Source organism: Sminthopsis crassicaudata, chromosome 1 (genome assembly GCF_048593235.1).
Source record: "Sminthopsis crassicaudata isolate SCR6 chromosome 1, ASM4859323v1, whole genome shotgun sequence".
Taxonomy (NCBI): Eukaryota; Metazoa; Chordata; class Mammalia; order Dasyuromorphia; family Dasyuridae; genus Sminthopsis; species Sminthopsis crassicaudata.
This window is the reverse complement of record NC_133617.1, coordinates 229,438,632-229,457,965: the sequence shown is the minus strand read 5'-3', so window position 1 is coordinate 229,457,965 and position 19,334 is coordinate 229,438,632. Positions and strand designations below refer to the sequence as shown.

Here is a 19,334-nt window from a genome sequence, read left to right as displayed (position 1 = left end):
TCTTCTCCATAGGGATGACTTCCAGACTTTTCTTTTTTCTGCCAAGATCTCCCCTGAACTTCACTCCTAAACTTCTACCTGCCCCACTCTCAGTGTTGTGCTGATTCTTAAATTAAGCATGTCCAAAACAGAAATCATCATCTCAATTAATCCTGCCTTATCTCAAATTCCTTTTTTTAGTTGATGAAGATGGGACCTTGTCAGTCCTCCACAGTCAAAATCTTAAGAGTCACCTGTATCTCCTATCTCTACTCATGTCTTATGCTCATCTTCTACAATTTGAAATACTGGATCAGGAGTCAGGATCTGGGTTCAAATCCTACCTTGGACACTTTTTGCCTCAAGGTTGGGCTACTTACTTAAAACATCTCATCAGTGATACTAGGGAAAGGAGGATCAGCAGGAAGCCATCATTAGGGTAGAAGGGCCCTGCAGTATGGCCCAGGACCCTGTGGGCTTTCTATATATGTGTCTCCTCTCCCCTACTGATGCCATACGTAGTTATAGAAGAATATACACCAGTTTTATGGATAAAGAAAATGTTTTATGTTATTATCTTATTTATCTTTTAGTTTATCTTATTAAGGTGACATTTCAGTTAATTATTTTGCTTTAAATTACTTCAGGCCCCTAGAAGACTATTAAAGGAAACAAACTAGGGAGTCGGGATGTTTGCAAGTATATAGTTTTATGAGAATAGATAAATTACTTTAAAAATAAGATACTTGCCCCTTAGGGACCTCAACCTGTGAAATTTGGGGAAGGGCACTTTATGGGGTACTATTTCAAGAAGACTTTAGAATTCCATGAGCTTATTGGAAACTCTTAAGATTTTTTTTTTTTTTTTTTTTTTTTTTTTTTTTTTTTTTTGCTATAAGAAATGTACCCAATATGCTTTTTTATAACAACATCTGTAACAAACCTAAATGAAACAACAGGAGAAAAGGAGAAACATTAAAGCAAGTAGAATTTGCATTAATGTTTACAAGACTACATTCTATAATAATAATGGCTAATAATAACACATATAAATATAATACCTACTACGTGTCAGGCACCATGCTAAGCACTTTTCAAATATATGTCTTATCTGTTCCCCCAAAACAATCCTGTGGGGTTAGTGCTATTAATTTGACAAGTTAGAAAACTGGGACAAATGGTTTAAGGGATTTGTCCAAAGTCATCCAGCTACTATGTCTGAGGCTGGATCTGAACTATTTCCCTATTTCCAGATTCAGTGCTCTAGACCACCTAGCTGCCTCATCATAATAACAAAATATCTCCAAACAATTCTTCTTTCCTTTTCAATCTCATTGACCTCATTATTTATCACCTTGAATATTATAATACCTTCATAAGTAATTTTCCTGCTTCCTATCTTTCTTTTCTGAAGCTACCAAAATAATCTTCCTAATAACTCAGTTTTGGTCACAATAACTACTTACTGAAGTTTGTGGATCTCTTGTTTTTGGATTCAAATATCAAAAGCATAGTATGGCCATGGCTATAATCAAGAACTACTAGTTAATACTACCTTAATAAAGAATGAGTAATTGCTTGGCTTCTTAGATTTTTACTTTAAATAAAGTAGGCTTTTCTGTCAAGAAAGATAAGCCAGGAAGCCTAAGCGAGAACAGGAAACACACAGAAGAAAATGCAAATCTTTCAAGTAATGGTGAACATGTTATATAGTAAAATCTTTTCAATGTCAAAAACAAAAACCATTTTCTACCCTTTATGCATTATTCAATTATTGTTATTATTATTGCTAATAATAATAATAATTTGTTTTAAGGTTTACAAAGTGCTTTACAAGTGTTATTTCATTTGATTCACAAAAATACCTTGGGAGGTTGGTGCTATTCTTATCTCTATTTTACAAATGAAGAAATAGAGACAGAGAAGTTAAGTGATTTTCCAGAATCATAAGTTAAGTTTCTGAAGTAGCATTTGAATCCAGGTTTTCCTGACTGGGTGAAATGCTCTAAGGTTTAAAAATTTTGCTTTAAAATAATTGTTATATTAGTGGGGATGAAGAGTAAGGAAACTATCATTATTTAAACACTTTCTGTTTCCTTGGTAATGCAATAAGGCAATTTTTCTAAGCAGAATAGGTGTCAATTTTCATTGTGTAAGAGAATTTCCTCAATAGGAATTTCCTATACTCATGAAATTACAGTCCCCCAAAATAATTTTTTTCATGATAACAAATATTTCTTCACAAAAAAGTTACTCATACTTAGATGTCAATTAAATGTCAGTTTTATTTAACTATGAAATTTTTGAAGCAATATATTTTTAAGTCAATATCACTTGGGTAATTACTAAAAATATAAATCATGCTAGTTCATGCTAGTTCTTGTTTTAATGTGACAGAAACTCTGAAAGAGTAAATCAACTTCCCTGAATCTTTTTAGCTTTCAGCAACAAACAATATAAATGTTCAGGAGGCCTAGTTGACATTTTCCCTCTCCCCACCAAAAAATTCTATTATTTTGTCTAGATATTCTTACTCACAAAGGCACTCCACCTAAAAAAAAAAAGGAGACCAGAGAAAAAATTTTAAAATGAGTTTTATGTTAAAGGGATATGATTCAAGTGAAACAGTTAAGTGCTTGGCAAACTTCAAAGAGCTATTTAAATGTCAGTTGTTTTCCTCATTACTTGGCTGATTACTAAGTACGTTCAAAAGTCTCTCTTTAAGAAGATAAAATGAATGCTGCTATATATGAAGCCTTAATCTTACTCATACTCAAACTTGAAAACACAATCACACAGAATTCTTAAATCAATTATGGATGGAAAGGTCAATGAAGTTAGAGAAGTTACATTATTTAGGAATATTTCTAAGATATTTTTAAGATAAAGAACATCTGGCTTAAAAAATTTAGAATTCACACTGTTTCTCCCCAAAGAAAACAACACAATTCAGTCCCCCTACTTCAAAGATATATAGTAACATACCCTCAAAAAACTTTAATGTGGGAAACATTAATTTGGAGTATTTCAATAATGAATATCATGTTCTTTTGAATAGTAAAGTTGCATTTTTTTTACTATTATTATATTTTAAAGAAATGCAGCTGACTTTTAATGGGCACACAACTTCAAAGGGAAATTAACCAACCCACAAAAAATACAGCTTATTTTTAGCTCAGTATTAGGGAAAACTAAACTAGGAAGGTTGTACTTATGGAATTGCTTCTGCTTAATCTGAATGGAATTGTTGCTAAGTGGTGATTAGTCACCTCTCAACATGTTTGCTTAATATTTGGTACACAATTCATCCTGAAACCCTTTTCCTGTAGTGAGAACTATTTGTAGTTACTTTAAAAACTCTCAAAATTGATTAGTCATCATGACAGCTTTAACTTCAACTGTCATTTTCTGGTTTTTGCCTTTGTCAATGACAACTCAAAGAATTCTACATTAAGACAAATAAACATACGTAATAGTTATATAACATGAACAATGGGGCCAGGAATTTTCTTGATATGGTAAGGCACTCTCCCATAAATTGACCTCCCTCTATTACAGAGGAAGAAATGTTCATTTTCTACATCATTCATAGAATTTGAGACCCTCAAGGTCTTAGCGATCATTTAGTGCAAATCTAATGTTTTATGACTGAGTTAAAAGATCCACAGGTTATAAATTTTTCCCAAAGTCACATAGTAAGTGTCAGGGCTAGAACTCCTTGTACTGTGTGTGTGTGTGTGTGTGTGTGTGTGTGTGTGTGTGTGTGTGTGTTTCTTCTAATTCATCATAGCAAAAAATGAATTCTGTGTTTGGAAAGCAGTTTAGGCACTAGAAAGGCATAATATGAAATAAGCCAATCCAGTATTTAGAAAATTATTTGTGGACCTACTGTTTTTGCCAAATGAATATTAGTTTTTTGTAGAAGAAAACATAATGGGGGTGGTGGGGGTGGAGGGGAGACTTTTAGAGAGCTAGGAAAATTCTAGCTACAGATAAATCTAATCCACTAATGGATTCTAAAAGCTTGCAAAGTGCCAGGTGAGGCAGGTATTCTATGAAATTACAAAACTGTGACTTTACCAAGAGATAGCATTCCGTAGGAAAACCATTAGACTTAGTTGTAGGAAAACCATTAGACTTAGTCAAGAAAATAATGGGTTCAAATTCTCCAACTGACATTTACTGTGTAACCGCATCACAACTTCATTAAGTTCCAATATCATCATCTATAAAATGAGGGCAATATCTGCAATACTCAGTATTGTTGGAAAGTCAAATAAAGCATCACAAGCAGCACTTTAGAAATTAGGGACTGGTGCTTCCAGTGCTTAGCATAGTTCTTAGCACATTTGTGGTTATTAAGTTTTTTTCAGTCATGTCTGACTCTCTATGAATCCATTTGGAATTTTCTTGGCAAAGGTACTAGAATGGTTTGCCATTTCTTTTTCCATCTGCTTTTACAGATGAGGAAACTGAGGCAAACAGGTCTAAGTGACTTGTTCAAGGTCACAAGCCAGTGTCTAAGGTCAGATCTGAATTGAGGAAGATGAATCTTCCCAATTCCAGACAAACCTCGTATCCTTTTCCCCAGCTGGCTTAGCTGCCCCACTCTTGGCACATAATAATTGCCTAATAAATATTTATTGAATGATTGACATGTTAGCCATTGTTTTAGGAACTTCAAAGAACTGCATAATTCTATAATCTTTTGTAAGGGAAGGCTAGAACCAAGAATTACCCATAAGAATTCAACGTGGTCTGTGGGTCCCTATAACCTCTAGAATAAAATACAAACACTCCTGTTTAATACAACCTAGATTTAATATGTTGTTCTTCACACACTATGCTCCAGATAAACTCTTCTACCTAATGTCCATTATTCAAAGCACTCTTTCCCACTTCCCTGGGACTTTGCACAGACCATCCTTCCATGCTTAGAATGGATGCCTTCCTTCAAGGCTCACAAGGCTCAAACAGCAGTTCTTATATAACGATCTCCTGATCTCACCAGTTGTTAGGGCTCTCCCTCCATATATCTTCTCTTATCTGTATTTAATAGGTATGTATTTTATTGCTTTAATCTGTATACTTTGAAATCCTCTCTCCTGCCTTCAATTCCAATTCCAGAAGGCAGGGATTGTTTTTGTTTTATCTATAGAACTAAGGACATTGCTTGGTACATAGTCGGTATATAATAACTGCTTGAATGAGTGAATGAATTCAGATCAATATTTGACCATCCTGAATTATATCATGAGAACTTAGCTGTTGCTGTGTTTCCGAGGTTAACGATTTAATGTCCCTAACCAAAAGGATAAACATGTTTTCTAAGTCTAGAGGTCAACACCCTAAAGAGATATGACTTGGCAGCTAAATGAAACTTTGTCTTGACTGTTATGTTTACCTGAGATGAACTGTAAATAAAGCTTGTTCAAACTGAAAGGATATATATGTGCTTGCCCTCACAGGGAGGAAAGAAAGCAAAAGTTCTTTACTGACTCTCTAGAGTACAACAACAATATATAATAGAGATTCAATGTCAGCAAAGACTTCTGTCTGGGTGAAAAGCAATGGTCACCATCCCAGTTGCAAGCAGTAGAACTCAAAATTTCTTGAATCAGTAGAAATTTTGGACATGACCAGTCATAAAAACTGCTGAACATTTCTGTCATTTTAAGGACAGGAAGAAAGGAATTTCATTCACCAATATTAAGTGATGACTTGGATGAGGTAGATGCCAGTTTCACTATAGAAACCAAAATTTTGAAAACCTACATATTCCTCTTCAGTCTCCTCGACAAAGAAGGCTTCTCCATTATCCCCCAGTTTCATGTGAAGATCCACAGCATCGCCATTGATTTCTATGTCAATCTGAAATAGAAACAGCTTTTCATCAATGAATTCACCAGCACTGTGACTACAAATACTCATATAAAAATGACATCTTTCCTCTAATATCCATAATCACAATATTTTATAAACCCAGCGAATGTTTTTTTTTTTTTGATGGTAACTTTCTTTCTTCTAAACTATATCTCTAGATTAAGAAATGAATCCAAATGCCCTAGAAGGCTATAACTTAAATGGCTGATTTATTAATCTCTTGGTGAATTCAAGACTAGTTCTAGGTTGTCTAAGACTAGCCTGAAATGAATTTGTATCCCACACTATAGTTAATACGTCAAGGACTTAAGATTTTATAGATACAGCTACTCCTTCCATCTTGCCAAATGAGAACTTTCCACATCTTAATAGGCCCTTTTTTTATGAGATACTAGAGACAGAAAGACTCATCATCTGAAAAGTGAGATAACTCCTTCCGATTTTAGCTAGGTTGGTTCTCATGCAAAAAAAATTCACAATCCATTACTGGATTTGTACTTGGAAAAGTTTTTTTCAATTCTCAAAGAAGTTCTAGCACATACTTTCAGAAACCAAGGTCACTTCTACACCAGTAGAAGACTTTCAAAGAGGACTTCAAGAGAAACATTTATTCATAATTGCTAGGTAGTGACTAGTTGGGAAAACAACTAACACTTTTTTAAAATTGAAAAGGCAAATTCATTATTGAAATCAGAGTTTAACTTTTTGTTAAAATGTTTTTAAAAATAAAATACATTAAAAGTTCATATTATGTTAATGTGAAAGTCTTTGCCCCTCCCTTTTTTTTTTTTAGCAGAAAACAGAATTATAAAAGAAATCACTAATTTTAAATGAGGTTTTCAAAATATTTTTATAAATAAGTTTTTCACCCCAAGGTTAAAAACCTAATTTAAACATATAAGACAATCTTGTTTTATGTTAATAACATCTATTTCTAACAGAAAGTAAGTATATAAAATTTTTAGAAGAATTTTATAGATGGATCATTGATTGGTTCTACCTGATTCTCCTGATAACAATAACATTCTTCTGTAATTTCTGGAGTTAATTACTACTGAAGTTGAATGATTAAGGGGATGACATAATCAAACTTATCCTTTAGGAAGATCAATCAGAAAATCGAAAAGGGGATTGCCTACAGGGGGTAGAACTGGGTATGTCATTAATATCTAGCAGTCATTCTTTTTTAACATTAAACTACATGAATAGATTCCAGATCTAAAAATGATCCATTTAAGAAATACATATTTTCTGATGAGGCTTACAGAAAATCCCAAGAGTGAACAATTCACTGAAGAGTCTATTATGAGCTCATGTAATAATTCATTTCTTAACAATGGCTTCTTCAGGTAAAGAAAAGAGTATTTTATTATTTAGAGTGAGAAACAATTTGAAAATATAGATGGAAAAAATTTCTATTCAATGAATAGAAAAAAATGTAAAGACTATTTCAGCAACTTCAACCAAGAAGTTCAATTCTTTGTGTTGACCTGAAATAACACACTCAATTTTTGTTTGCATAACGCATTTATGACTAGAAGTTAAAAGTAGATAAGCTTGTGTTGTTAAAATAATTGTTTGTGGAACTTCAAACATGTAAGCTTTTTAATCTACTTAAATAATGAATTTGTAGCTCGCCTTTGATCCAACAAATATTCCTTTATTAAGTGTTCTACAATGTCCAAGATGAAAAATAACCCAACTTCTACTTTCAATGAATTTATAAGATGATAGGAAGCAGAAGTAATGAGAGGAGTATGATATATGAGAAAAACAATGAAGTACCCACGAAATCCAAGAATCCTGAGAAAATAGGATGTACTACTTGTAGGATAGAGCTCTGCAGAGATATACCTCCATAAAAAAGGAAAAGCTGAGCTAGGTTTTGAAGAAAAGAAGAAAGATTTTTAAAAGGTTAATTAGGACAGGGGGAGAAGAGCCTATTTCAGGCTGGAGAACCATCTCAAGAAGGTAAATTTTACCTTCATACCTATCAGACTAATATGATAAAAATGAAAACGTTGGAGGGGATGTGGGAAAACTGGCACACTAATGCACTGTTGATGGAATTATGAACTGATTCAACCATTCTGGAGAGCAATTTGCAACTATGCCCAAAGGCATTCTGTACATTCTTTCATCTAACAATACAATTGCTAGGTCTATATTTCAAATATATCCCCCCAAAAGGGTAAAGGACCTATATGTACAAAAATATTTACAGAAATTCTTTTTGTGGTGGTTACGAACTAGAAGTCAAAGAGATACTCATTAAATAGGAATTGTTAAATAAGATGTGATATATGATTGTAATGGAATATTATTGTGATATAAGAAATTACAAGCAGAGACAGCTAATGGTGTTCGGGCCAAAACACCAGCCCAAGAACTAGGAGGATCTGAGTTTAAATTCAGCCTCCGATACTTAACACTTCCGAACTGTGTGACCTGGGCAAATGACAAGCAGGATGATTTTGGAAAAACTTGTAAAGAAAGTATAACTGTATTTAAGTTCAAGGATAATAGTAGATGACTTTCCAACTTGCATAGGATTGTAGACAAGAGGACTGTAGTAGTATAAAACATAGAAGGCTGAGGGAAGTTATATATTTTAATAAAAAGACCTTTTTGGCATTTAGCAGTTAAAAGAACATTTAACAAAAAGAAGAGGAGGAGGAGAAGGAAGAAAAGGAGAAGAAAGAGGGGGAGGAAGAGAAGGGAAAGAAGGAGAGAAGTAAAATGGGGGAGGAAGAGGCAGTAGCAAATTGAGAAATATCAATTTGGGGGACAGTGAGAAGTTATAAGAAAACATAAGTTGTATAAAGATGGAACTGGGAAGAGAACTGGAACTGTGATTTCATTAATGGATTGAACTCCCTTAAGAAGAAATTCTCATTAAGAATACAGGTCAGCCACTCTTCTGCAACTAAAGAGTGGCTGACCTGCATTCTTAAAGGGAATTTCTGCAACTAACAGCCTTAAATTACTGAATAACTACATGACTTGTCCAAGGTCACAATGTTAGTATGTATCAGAGCTGAAAAATGAACCTTAGTCCTCCTGACTCCAAGGTTCAATCTACAGGCTGAAATTATACTTATGAAAAGCATTCTCAATAATGGGGCGGGTAGGTAGTATAGTAGATAGAAAGCCAGGCCTGAAGTCAGGAAAATCTGAGTTCAAATCCAGCCTGAGACACTTCCTTGCTATGTAATGTTAGATGAAGTCACTTAATCTTGTTTGCCTCAGTTTCTTTGATTGTAAAACGAGCTGGAGAAGGAAATGACAAACCACTCTAATCTCTTTGCTAAAAAAAATCCCAAATGGGGTCCCAAAAGAGTCAGAACACAATTGGATAACAAAAAAATTCTCAATAATGCTGGCAGAAATGCATCAGGCCAGCCCTAGTTAGTTTTACTAATGAGAGAATGAATGCCAATGGTTTAGGAAATCAGTTTATCCCCAAAACATCTTTAGGATGTTTTCTCTGTTTTCCTTTCTATCACTGATTCTAAGAAAAGACTTTAACAAAAATCTCAAGATAATATGACAATGATAACAGAAATATACAAGTATTATGCCAGTTTTTGAGGTCCAAAATGAAAATCTTATTACCTGACATATCCCCCAAGATAGATTCCAACAAAAAATTTAAAATTACAAACATAATCTTATGTGAAAAGAAAGAAATCTCAGCATCAATACCCTCAAGAGTTCTCTTCTACATTATCCTCTCTTTCTGGAAATAGGATGTTATCTACCTATTAACTTGTTATGATAGTGCCCTGCAAAAGCACAGTGGTATATGACCAACAAATGGAATCTCAAGCAACAGATACATCTTGAAATAAAAAGCCTTTCTTTTGGCCAGAAGACTAATGAAACTATTTGGTCAGAAACTCAAATTAAAACAGGGCTGATGACTATTAAACAGGAAAAAAAGAGCAAGATTTTTAAAGTCTTTTATATTTACACTATTTCCATTCACTATTACTGGGAAACAGAGAGACATTATTTCTTAAAGATTTTATTTTATGTGTATAAAGTGCTCATTACACCTTCTTGGCCAATAGAATACTTCCATTATTAAACAACATATATAATGACAACCTTTGTTTTTTGGCTATTGTTTGAGTCATCATTCAAAAGTACTGACCAATATCACATCTCTTGTATTTTTCCTTTACACTAGAGGTCTTTTTTTTTTTTTTAAATATAAAATATTTGGTGCAAATAATTATTTTCCATATGTGCTTTCATAAGTATCAACTTAAGAAAAACTAAATCGGTAAAAGTAGAGCAGGTTACTGTGTCACAGGCTCCATGGCTCCACGGAAATTCCAAAATAAGAGCCAAAGGGTTAGTGTTACTGGGAACAAAACCAAAAACACAAAGACTAGGAAAACTGACTTTGGTCAAATGCCACTTTTGGAAAAAACAAAACAAAACAAAACAAAAAACACAAAAAAGTTTTTCAGTCAGCAAGTAAAGTAACACTGCTTTTGATTTCCAATGGCTAATCCTTTAGTTTAACACAGCAGTGAACAGAAGCCAAACCACATTAATCCTGCTGCCTCCAGAAAATAGAAGGGGAATTAAATTGAAACTTAACTTGTTACGCTACCACCTTGAAATAAAATCATATTTGTCTGAAAAAAATGAATGACTTGTTTTATGAAGCCAGTCATTCCTCCTTTCTCTGCTTCCTTCCAAGTATAATAGGTTTTAACAAGGTTGGGGGAATTTTCAGCTTAAAGGCATAAAACAGATGTATCCTCTCACACCCACACATACTTTGAAAGAAAATATATTGCAAATTTATGTAGTAGTTCTTCTAGAACAATTTCAAATTTAATAGTATAACCTCTTTTGTAGCCCATATTATGGTGGAGGGAAGGGAGAAGTTCAGAATCTCAAAAAGTTTCCTACAAACTTTTAGTAAAGATGGTAAAAGTATGAGAATAGAGAAAATGTGTTAATCTTACACTTCCAAACATTTATGCTGAATAAATGAGTGCCTCAGAAAGACTAATAATGCTATGAACTTTCCAAACTCCAAAGTTAAGAATTGTAATTCATCTTCATCAAGTGAAGCAATGAACTTTCTCAAGCCATGTTCACGAGAAACTTCCCTTTGTGGCTTGTTTCATCACAAGGAAGAATATGGATGAGGAAAAAGCAGAGAGTTGGGGCCAAATGATGGCAAGGCAATTTGTCACCTAGGACATCTCATATTGAAGAACACAATGAAAGTCACTTTTAAATATTACTTTTTATGAATCTCATTTTAATGAGATAAGATAATACTAATCTTTGAGACAATAGAGAAGTTTAATCATACTTGCAACACCTGTAAGCTGATTTAGCTTTCAGTCATATGACTCTTCAAGACCCTAGTTGTGATTTTCTTTGCAAAGATACTGGAGTGGTTCACTATTTCCTTCTCCAGTTCATTTTACAGATGAGGAAACTGAGGGAACCAAGGTGAAGTGATTTTCCTCAGGGTCACACAGATATAATCAAATAAGACAAGGCATATAAACAAGCACTTTGTAACTCCTCAAAACTTTAATGTCAAGTTTGCCTATTCACACCACTATCATTAATTTGATTTTGGGGGGGGGTCTAAAAGACAACAAATACTTGGTAACTGATTGATAATTAGTCCCCTTCAAAAATAGGCTGCTAGTGATACTTACCACTTTTTCCTTTGATCTGAGGACTCCAAGTTTCCCGAACCGAACGTGAAAAGGAGAACACTGATAGGTGCCATCCTGTTGTCGGACCACTATAACATCAATGCATCCAGAGAGTGTGGCTTGATTAATGCCCTTGTAGAGCTCCTTCACAGTAACAATGACTTGCCCAGCCAGCTGCCCCACATAATTCATGGTTTGAGACTAAAAAGAAAAAAAAAAAAGGAAAAAAGAAATTAAAATGATAAAAAATCATAGATATGATCCACTTGATGTCAAGATGTCATTCCAGGTAGCAAGATTTTTTTTATACTTTGTGAAATTTTTACAAGATCCTCTAACTTGGAATGCTTGCTGACAAGCTTTCCTTATGATTGGCTACCCCTGTAACCTTTCTCCTCTTCCATTATATCTTTTCTCCCTGACAAAGCTGCAGGTGGGTAGTTTACCCTCCTCTCTTTTTCCTTTCTTGGTCATTGGCAATGTCTATTTCTCAATAGCCAAGACCTATAAATCTACACCTACTATATGACCAATATTAAACTACTCATACTACCACTGAAAGACCCTCAAAATACTTGTCACTCAAGTTCCACCTAAATATTCCCCACTACTACCATGTGCCAAAGATCTAGACCCGCCCTCCAGCCCATAACAACCACCACCTGAAGACTATAATTCCTCCCATATGGCTTTTGGCTGCCTGCCCTTAAGTCCTAGATCCCTCATTCTCACCAACTGACCCCAGAAAAACTCCCTCCCTCCCCACCTTCTATGCTTCCTCTTGCTTTGGACCCCCTTCCCTGCTACCTCAGGCCTCTGGAAATCCCACTTTCAATACTGTGGCCAATACTGGAGAGAGAAGAAAGAAGCATCCCTTCTCCACAGCCCAGAGTCCTAAAATAGAACTTGGAATAAGTTTTCCCATAGAAACAACATTATACATGGTTGTTAGATTCCATAGTAAAGTCTAATATGAGAGAACATAATGTAATTTAGTGACATTATGGTTTTAAAAGTCCTTTACCAGCTAGCTTAGGAACCTAACTGCTCTTTATAAAATTATAAACATTTTTATATTGTTTCTATGGGAAAACCATTCTGAATTCCAAAACAACAAACTGACAAACAGCTTTGGAATGAAATTAATTCTTCCAGGAATGATATATATTTGTATTTCATAAAGTAAATGAAATTAGCACATGCTTTCATTCTTACCACCTTCCTAGAGAAGACATTTAATGTTATTTCAAAATATAACATTTTTTCTCTCTTGAAATCATAACCCAAATACCCTAAATAGCTACAGAAAGGTTTCAAAGAAATTTCTGAAGTTTAGATGTGATAAAAGTCTCCAAAAGTTAACTAAAGTGGACTGCCTCCAGAAGAGCTGTGATAAAAATTGGGGAACAAAACCCTTAATTTAGCAAAAAGTTTCCTTGCTCCCACCTCTAATGAATTCCTCAATCTTTAAAATAGGCCCCATTGTTCCTGCCAGGAATGATCAGCTTTAATGGGTGAACACTGCCTCTTCTTCCCCTTACCCTCCCCATCAATGAGTGACTTACTGCCTTTCTTTCTCAGTCATTGTGACATGATTGTAGCTAGGGCCTGTTAACTTTCAGGCAAAAGTGGGGAGTCTCAATGCCTTAAAATCCTAAATCTCAAAAATACTCTCTCTGTATACCAAGGATCTTTAAAATAAGATGTTAAAATAACCTGTTTAGTTCTTTTAGATCTTAAAGACTCATTTAGAGTCACGGGAAAAAAAAAAAAGAATTGAGAGTAGCTTTATTTTACTCTGATAAAGATTATTACAAAGCATTTACAGATATGGAAAACTCACATGGTCAGAACACCACCCAGAAACTGGGAAAAAATGAGCAAAAAACCCTTAGCTTCCTTTGCTTTGCTATTCTAATGACAATTACTTAGAAGAAATGGTTGATATTTAGTAAGAGTTTTGTAGCATGATAGGTTTTTATTCAAGAGCAATAAATTCAACAAATATTAACTAAAAGACAATTGTATAACAGAATAATATACTAAATGACCAGTGAGATGCAAAGATTAGATAAAATAAGGTACATGCCTTAGGAAATTTCCAGTCTAATTTGTTGGGAGAATTAAACTTTTATATACTCCACAGCTTAACTAAAAAAAAAAAAAAAAAAAAAAAAAAAAGAATTCATTTGAGAAGTTTAACTTTCATTAAGCTGCACTTTGCAACAGAGTAAAAAAGTTCATTAAAAGCAATTATTGCTTTTGTGTCTGGGTTACAATAATCAACTCTAGAACTTGAAATAGTATCTGAAAATGAAAAAAAAAGCAGCAAAATGTCTAGTGTAAAGTAATTCCCATTTAAAGCCTATATTTCAGGAGCTCACACTCGGAAGAAAAATTTTAGAGGTCATCTTAGTCAAATTTTTTCATTTCACAAAAGAGTGAAACTCATCCCCAGAAAAACTGTTACTTTCCCAAGTTCAAGGCTAGTGCAAGATATGAGATTTGAAATGTCCTAAGTCCAAATCCAGTGTTTTTCCATTACACCATTTTGAAAGAAAAAAAAATCTTTTGAAATTGTTATTTTCTGTAGGTAATGTAATGATCTGTTTGTTGCTCAGCAGACTTTTACTAATTAGGCAGCTACCAAGTAATCCAAGTTTTAGTTGATATTTGATCCATGATAACATTTTAAAAACAGCATTCTGATAAAATTAATAAAATTAAAAGACTATTTCCTTTTTTTTTCTATTGTATTTCCAAAGCATTTAATATATGCTTATTGATTGCTGTGGGATTGATTGGTATATGGAGTTAGAAGAATGGATTTCGGATCATATTGACGTAGGGAACGATCTCTAATAAAACAAGTTAGTACTTTCTCTAGCAATATATGGTTTTAGAAAGATGCCTTGCTCCCTGAGAAGTTAAGTGCTTTATCCTAAGTCAGATAGTCAGAAAGTGTCAGAGAGAGGAATTGAACCCACAGCTTGGCTTCAAAGCCAGCTTTCTATCCAATGCATCCTTTTGCCTATTTGTTTCACTAGATTTACTTTTTTTGTTTCCCAAGCAAGAGAAACTACTAGAAGTAATAGTGCTAGAGAAGGTACTAACTTATTTTATAAGAGATCGTTCCCTACGTCAATATGATCCGAAATCCATTCTTCTAACTCCATATACCAATCAATCCCGCAGCAATCAATAAGCATATATTAAATGCTTTGGAAATACAATAGAAAAAAAAAAGGAAATAGTCTTTTAATTTTATTTTATACAGGAAGGCACAACTACTGACTATATCCATATGAAAGCACTCTAGTATAATATTAAAAAATTCCATCAAATTTGGAATCAGGAGATCTAGATGCTACTACTTTGTTCCAGTTTTGCCACCAATCAGCAAGATAAATATAGGCATAGGATGTCACCTCTCAGGGACTCAGTTTTCTCAACTGTCAGGTTAAGCAGCTCAATAATTAATGAATTTCTAACATTTTGAATTTACTTTTTTTTTAAGTTAAAATATATAAGCTTTGGGAGAGAAGACTGGTGAAAATGGAACATTAGGTCCCTAATTAAGAACATTTATATTCATTCAAGCTGTTTTTAATTACCATGGTTAAGTGATATGCTGCCTATGTAAGAAAAAAACTATTGTGTTAATGTTGATTTCTAAATATAGAAAAATACAGGCTGTCAAATTACTGGCCTTCGATTAGCAGGCATGAAGAGTTTTGTTTATATGATGAACACTGAAATAACAAAAGTAATGACAGACACACAGGGAGATGTAGTATACTGTGATAATGAAAAACAGTAACTCTGTTAAAGTACAAACAAGGCAGAAGGAAGAGCTTTGCACTTGGGCGTGTTTGAGGGAAAAGCATGTAATCAACCTTTGGAGGAGGCCCTGTTTTGAACAGAAATTACATCATAATTATTTACTCAGCAGCAACATCTAGGACTGCAAGAACAACACCCCATGTCTATCACATAGTTAATTAACTCATGAATCACATTAGATCTCTAATGCTTAAAGAAAAAGCACTGCTACAGGTAGTAAGGTATAGTAAGGTTTTAAGGGAAAACACTGGACAAGGAGTCAAAAGATTTCAGTTTTTACATGTAATAGGTGTCATTAAATGGAGACAAGATGTGCATTATGAATCAATTAGCAAACATTTATTGATTGGTTAGCAAATTCCATGAACTGTGCTAAGGAATGGATAATTCAAACAAAAATGCCCTCAAGGAACTTGGATTCTATTAGGAAATAAAAGATATGTGTCCCTAAATATATAAATAATTTACCTAACATGAATATCAGGGAATTGAACTGAACTATTAACTGAAATTAACCATTTTCTTCAAAAATGAATTTTTTTAAAAATCTGAGAAGGGATCCATAGACTTCACTAGAATGCCAAGTACTAGGAGATGCTATTGATATTGACAGCAGGAAATAAAACAACCTTTCCCTGAAGTAAAAATATCAAAAAAATAATATCTGAAGCAGGAACAGGAGAACCTTTTCCCTAATAGGACCAGTTCAGGTGCTACTTCCTCCTTGATGTTCTCTCTCTTTTTTTTTTAGCATGATTTTTTTTTTTTGGTAATTTTTAATTGTATTTTATTTTTTCCAAATACATGCAAAAATAGTTTTCAACATTCACCTTTGCAAAATCTTATGTTCCAAAGTTTTATTCTCTCCCCTCTTCTTCTAAACATATTTCCATATTCATTACTCTAGATGTTTTCTTGATCTTTTTATGAAAATCAGCCTCTTTTCCTTGAACTTTTCATATCCAAAACTAACGCAAAAAAAAATCTCCATATGATATCCATATCATACCCCCAACCACAGATATACTGAGCCTTATCCATCACTTTCTGACAATTCAATTCAATCTCTTATATAGTTGTTTCCTAATTCTCTCCAACTAATGAAGAGTGTATTTGGCCCTCTTGACAGATCTAAGACTTCAAAAACTCACCAACTCCAAAACAGCCTGAATCATCCTTTCTACCAAATCCATCCCTCTTTTAAACTTCTCTATTGTGGTTGAGAGCACTAAGGTCCACAAATCATCCTTGACTTCATAATCCACCCCACAGATCCAATTTTTTTTTTGCTAAATATTTATTTTATCTCAAAAACACCTTTTCTCTTCACTTATACAACTGCCAGCCTAATATAGATCTTCATCACTTCTCATCTCAACTACTGAAAGAATTTCTGATTTGTTCTGACTTCAGTTTTTCCTTAAACAAATCCATCATCCTCTTAATCATCATTACCTCTTCCAGATAAGGAAAATAAGCTAAAAAAAAAAATGGCATGATTGGAAAGAAGAAGAAAGGAAGGAGGAGGAGAAATTGCAAAGGTACTATGCAAAGGTCTTCTACTTTGAATATGATGCCTTTACACTATTAACTACTTCAATAAAACTAAAGATTCAATACAAAAGCATGGAAAATAAGAATAAGAAAAATAATGATTAGAGTTATATTTACAACTTATGATGAGAAAAGGTATTAGTAATGTGTATTTAGTATGCAACCCAATCAAAACAAATCAGATCCAGGCCCTATGCATTGATTATGAGCATCAATATATTAAGTGTTGACTGATCCTGAAACATTTCTATGAAACATAAGACAAAAGAAAACCAAACACACAGGCATTCTTTAATTCCTAAAATAGATGAAATTTTGGAAAGGTGTATTTGAATCAAAATACTGTTATTGTTAACAGCATAACATCAAAAATATATCTGAAAAATTCAACTTATAAAAAAATTTATCCATAATTTATCAATTTTTATACACTTGTATTTTGGATTTGCTCCAAATGTGTGTGAATGTGTGTTATATATGTAGACACATACATATTCACACATCCCCAAATATGTGTTAAATATAAACACATATGCATATGTCTCCATATATGTGTGTATTTACATGTATATTTATCTTAGAAATTTTTTTATTTACTCATGCCCACTTGTGACCTTAAATAATGACCAATTATATTATTTAAAATAAATAATTAGCCTTAAGAAAACCCTAATTTATTAAGTAGCTAAATATTCCTTATGGTTTTGTTGAATTTTTTTAGCTATATTATTACTAAAATTTTATAGTCTCTTTATGTACCCATTTAAATCTTATTTTACTCTGTGCATGTACTAAATGTACATTGTGCCTAAAATTTCCAGAGGATAAAGAGGATATGGAGTCAGGAGTTACCTGGTATCAAATCCAACCTCTGAACTAACCAGATGGCACTGGACAAGTGATTTAACCTGTTTAATAAACCTCAGCTTTCTTATCTGAAAAATGGGGATGCAAAGTGCTTTGTAAGTCTTGAAGTGTTATACACATGCCAGCCATTAATCTTTTATCATAACAATAATAAATGAAATAAAGAACAGAACCAATGCTTAGGAGAGATAGTTGATAACAGGAAGAAAGATGGTATTATCCAATTTCTACTGTCTGTTCTCTATCAGCAGGAATGAGTTTCACACTGGAAGAAAAATCCAAAACTGGTTAATTTGAGAGCCTAAAGACATAATAAGAGAGCATTTAGACCAGAGCATTTAATCAACCTCATTTAATCTGGATCAGGTCACCAGAGGCCCAGAAGCCTTTTCAAGCTATGTCCTAGGGCATTAAAAGTCCTAATAGTTGTGACTGCTAAATTGCTGTTAGTAATCCATGAAAAATCTTTGAGAACCACAAAGGTACCAATGATCTGGAGATGGACAAATATTGTAATTTTTAAAGTAAAGAAGGTCAATTATAAACTAAGAGTCAGTAGGCCTAGAAAAATTTGAAAACAAGTGATTACAAAGATAGTTTCTGAGCACTTAGAATGGGAAGTGGTAATTACCACAAGTCATTATGGGTACATCAAAGGCAGGTCACACAAAAATGAGCCCATAGCAAAAAAAAAATTAGTCAGTCACTTAGAATTCAACAAAGTGAATTCAATAAACAATTAATAAAAGCCCATAATACACAGAGAACTGTTCTCAGTGGAAGAGAAGATATAAATTTAGAGAAGACACATTTTCTGTTTGTTCTTCATGGAATTTACAGTTTACATGCAACAAAACATGACAAAATTATTAAAATTACACAAACAGATAATTAGGTGTAGCTGTTATAGATTATTATTATACAAAGTAATATATGGTACCTGCATTAAAGAGGTGCCGAAAATATGCTAGGAGATTCTAGGAGTCAAAGAAGAGAAATCACTACTGATAATGGGGCTAGGAGAACTAAAGTAGGAAAGGACAGAACCATGGCACATAGTAGACATTTAATAAATGTTTCTTGACTTGATATGACTCCAGAGTATGATGAGATATGGCCAGAAAAGCTGGGCGGTGTCAGAGTTTGTAAAGCCTTGATTATCTTCCATAATCCTTTTATTGTTTATAGACAAGACAGAATGATCTATGTTGCTTAATAGTACAGTTACATGGATTCAGAACTGGAAAAAATATCTTTAGTGAGGAAGACATTTTTAATGTGAAAGGAAGTCTCTGTAGTAGAGCATTATAGGCCTCTGTCTTTAGTATCTTCACATTTATATCTATTTTGTTTACTTAAAAAAAAAATCCAAACTCTGGACTAACTACTAGCCATCATTTTCAAAGCCATATGCTTTTCTGTGCTTCTTTCTAAGTTTTCTTTTGTTCTTTGCAGCAAACTTTTTTTTCCCTCCCTCTAAGAATGACTTTTTATGGCTAAATAATAGTT

The 19,334-nt window shown here is 33.5% G+C and overlaps 1 protein-coding gene across 4 annotated transcripts in view; it reads right to left on the bottom strand.

Moving 5' to 3' along the window:
* LPIN2 (lipin 2) overlaps window positions 1-19,334 on the bottom strand; it is a 93,925-nt gene that overhangs the window by 45,223 nt on the left and 29,368 nt on the right. For 2 of the 4 annotated variants that reach the window (XM_074275957.1, XM_074275949.1), the window contains exons 2-3: window positions 11,562-11,762; window positions 5,755-5,850 (exon numbers count right to left, since the gene is read on the bottom strand). In XM_074275957.1, the coding sequence (XP_074132058.1) occupies window positions 5,755-5,850; window positions 11,562-11,753 (288 nt within the window). In that variant the 5' untranslated portion in view covers window positions 11,754-11,762. Of the gene's footprint in view, window positions 1-5,754; window positions 5,851-11,561; window positions 11,763-12,368; window positions 12,413-13,007; window positions 13,111-19,334 lie in introns of those variants that run through there. The other 2 variants (XM_074275963.1, XM_074275970.1) reach the window with 2 other exon arrangements.